Source organism: Poecilia latipinna, unplaced genomic scaffold (assembly GCF_001443285.1).
Source record: "Poecilia latipinna isolate Pla-1442-1.1 unplaced genomic scaffold, P_latipinna-1.0 Scaffold2268, whole genome shotgun sequence".
Lineage (NCBI taxonomy): Eukaryota > Metazoa > Chordata > Actinopteri > Cyprinodontiformes > Poeciliidae > Poecilia > Poecilia latipinna.
Window position 1 is genome coordinate 70,527 of NW_015114884.1, and position 2,916 is coordinate 73,442.

Below are 2,916 nucleotides of genomic sequence, written 5' to 3' on the forward strand. Positions count from 1 at the left end.
TATCGGCCATCATGGGTGATCGGAATCGGTATCGGCAGGAAAAAACCTGATCGGCACATCTCTAATATAAACACAATAGACGGGTTTATTTTTGACACATATACAGTTGAAACCAGAGGTTTAGATATAGCTGTGTCTAATTAACGTATTAATTAACCTGCCAGAAGTTTCCAAAGCGATGACATCATCATCTGGACTTTCCCTCATTGCATGCAGAGACTGCAATCATTCTGATTCTTTAGACATCAATGCATAAATATTGTCATTAATGTGGCATTTAGCAAATAGAAATAATCTTAATTCTAGCTGACAAAACAAGAGACGTTTGGTAATTTTGTGTATGTAAATTTCTGGTTTCAACTTTATGTCTACATGTGGGGAAACATGTTCAAAAAGAACAACAGAAATTTAAAAACACCTGAAAACAAGAGAAAGTAGGTCAACTCCTGAAACTCTGCACCGATTTTCTAATTTGGGCATAAAGGATTATTAAAAAAAGAAATGACATCAGCTCATTAGAGAAGAATATTAAAACCAAAACATAAGGCCTTAAGTAGTCAGAGATGCCTTTTCCCACTTCTTCAGGTGCAAATAGATGCAGAAAAGAAGCAAAAATAGTTTGGTACGATGAAGAGTTGTGTTTTTTTCTGCTCACCAGTTGGTTCCTTGGGGCAGACGTCGGGCAGGGAGCGGATGCCCCGGCTGCGGAGCGGGGAGAGGCCGCGCTCCTTCAGGTGCACCCTGTCTCGGCCCCCACCGGCACGGCGAGGCAGTGGGGAGGAGCTGCTGCTGGAGGCCATGGCATCAGGACTCGCCTCCCAGGAGGCTAGCTGGAAACGCCAACAAGAGAAACGCCTGGAGGTTTATGGCTCAAAAAGTTTTACATTTTTTTAAGGAATTCAGGATGATAGCAGAAAATTCAGGGTGAATCTGAGGAAAACTCAACCCATTTAAACGTTATTGTTGTATCTTTTAGAAGGGCTGCAATAGTCAATTATTAATCATTTTTTAATTCTGAAACAATTTTATAATTAATTATAATGTTATGATTTAATTATTTATGTAATTGTATATTATATAAGATAATTAAATTATAAATTGAATTGTAAATAATTATAATAATTAATATTTTTTTAAATAATGTACTAATTATAATTAGCAAATTTGTACCAGGTGAAACCAGCAGATTTTTTCTGTATTTTTCATATAAACATTTTTTATTCATTAAAAGATGCATTTATTTATTTTTTTTTTTTTATAAAAAAATATATTGTCTAAATTGCAGCAGCAGCATTCATTTAATTTGATTATGGTTAACCAAATTAATAACTGGGTAGCAAAACGTGCTTAGAAGTTTTTTCCTTTTTTACAGAATTTGAACCAAATGAAGTAAAATCTATGCTACTTGAGGAGCTTTGGGTAAAACTTATGTACAGACCAAAAAAGTTTGTTTTGTTTTATCTTCTGTGCAAAACGTTTAATTTTTTTGGTGTAACTAATATATCAACAGAGTAGACTGGGGTAAAAAAAAATACTTGATCATTTGTGACAAAAGTTGCATCTGCAGCTTAAAAAGTACTTTTATCATCAACATGTGGAAAGCTCCGTCCTCTCTGCTCAACTTGACATCAAAACTGTGTAGAGCTGATTTTTAAATATAGATATTTTTGTTGATTAATTGAATAATAGCTGGATGACAAAATGTGCTTAACAGGAGATTAAAAAACAGAATTTGTACCTGGTGAAGCAGTTTTGGGTAGAACATATTTACAAATGTTTTGTTCTTTGTTCTTGTCTTAAATGCTAAATGTATAAATGTTTTGTAAAGTTTTGGCATATTTACTGCTCTGAATGTTCTTTCAGCAAACTGCATTTTTGAGTCTGTATACTGTAGCTAATGATTAATCGATTACTACATTAGCTGACAATTATTGAAGTAATTCATCACCATCAATGTTAAGATGTTAGACATTTTTCTACCACATAACGTAGCAAAGCAAAACCAACACAGAAAGTATTCTCACTTCTACTCGACGCATCACTTGGTTCCACTTGTTTTTTGTCACGTTGACAGAAAATGTTAATGAAAGGAAGTGGCTCCAGTTTGCACTCATCACAGCTGCTGCTGCACCAGTCAACATTCAAGCGACATGAAGCCCCATTTGCTGCTTCTTCCACACCTGCAGCTTTTTACGCGTAGAAACGAGAGCTGATGTAGCTTAACTACCGGTGTTTGGGCCCATTTCAGGACGGGTTGGGGCTCCTCTTTAGCTCGCTGCAGTTTTCTTTGTCCTGTGGGATTTTCTACAGAAAGTGTCGGGATGTTCAGACGGTTACGGTTCTAACTGGACTGCTGAGGTGTAAGACGCCGTGCTGCTAATCCCATCACGCAGAAGGAAGGATTACATGAAACATACGGAACCTTATTATTGCCATCACAACTACTAGTAATGCAAACGTCAGAACAACAATCTGAAAGTATAATTCTTTAGACTCGCTTGGCTTGTTTTCGTCACGTTATAATTACACGAGGCAGTTGAAATAACTGACGAATTTAGGGCTGACATGATTAATTGATTATTTAAAAAAAAAAAAAAAAAAAGTAGTAATTGATTAGGTGGAGCTTAGACCCAGAAAAGACCATCTGCTCAAAGGACAAAGTGAGAGCAGTAATTAAACCAAAACTGTACGAAAATATAAACATTTTGCATCTAAAAAAAACCCCCAGAAAAACTTAATTTTTTACCCTTTCTACTCAATTAACCTAATTTTAGCTTCAGCTCATACAAACTTAAAAAAAAGGACAAAAATATACAATATAGATTTTGGATCTAAAATATATATATATATATATATATATATATATATTTTTTTTTTTTTTTTTTTTCCTTTTTTATTTAATTTTCTTTTTTTTTT

At 34.5% G+C, this 2,916-nt stretch overlaps 1 protein-coding gene across 3 annotated transcripts in view; it reads right to left on the reverse strand.

The window, feature by feature from the left end:
- vps54 (VPS54 subunit of GARP complex) overlaps positions 1-2,916 on the reverse strand; it is a 49,352-nt gene that overhangs the window by 39,913 nt on the left and 6,523 nt on the right. For all 3 annotated transcript variants that reach the window (XM_015018376.1, XM_015018373.1, XM_015018374.1), the window contains exon 2: positions 656-830. In XM_015018376.1, coding sequence (XP_014873862.1) covers positions 656-800 — 145 coding nt within the window. In that variant the 5' untranslated portion in view covers positions 801-830. The remainder of the gene's footprint in view (positions 1-655; positions 831-2,916) is intronic.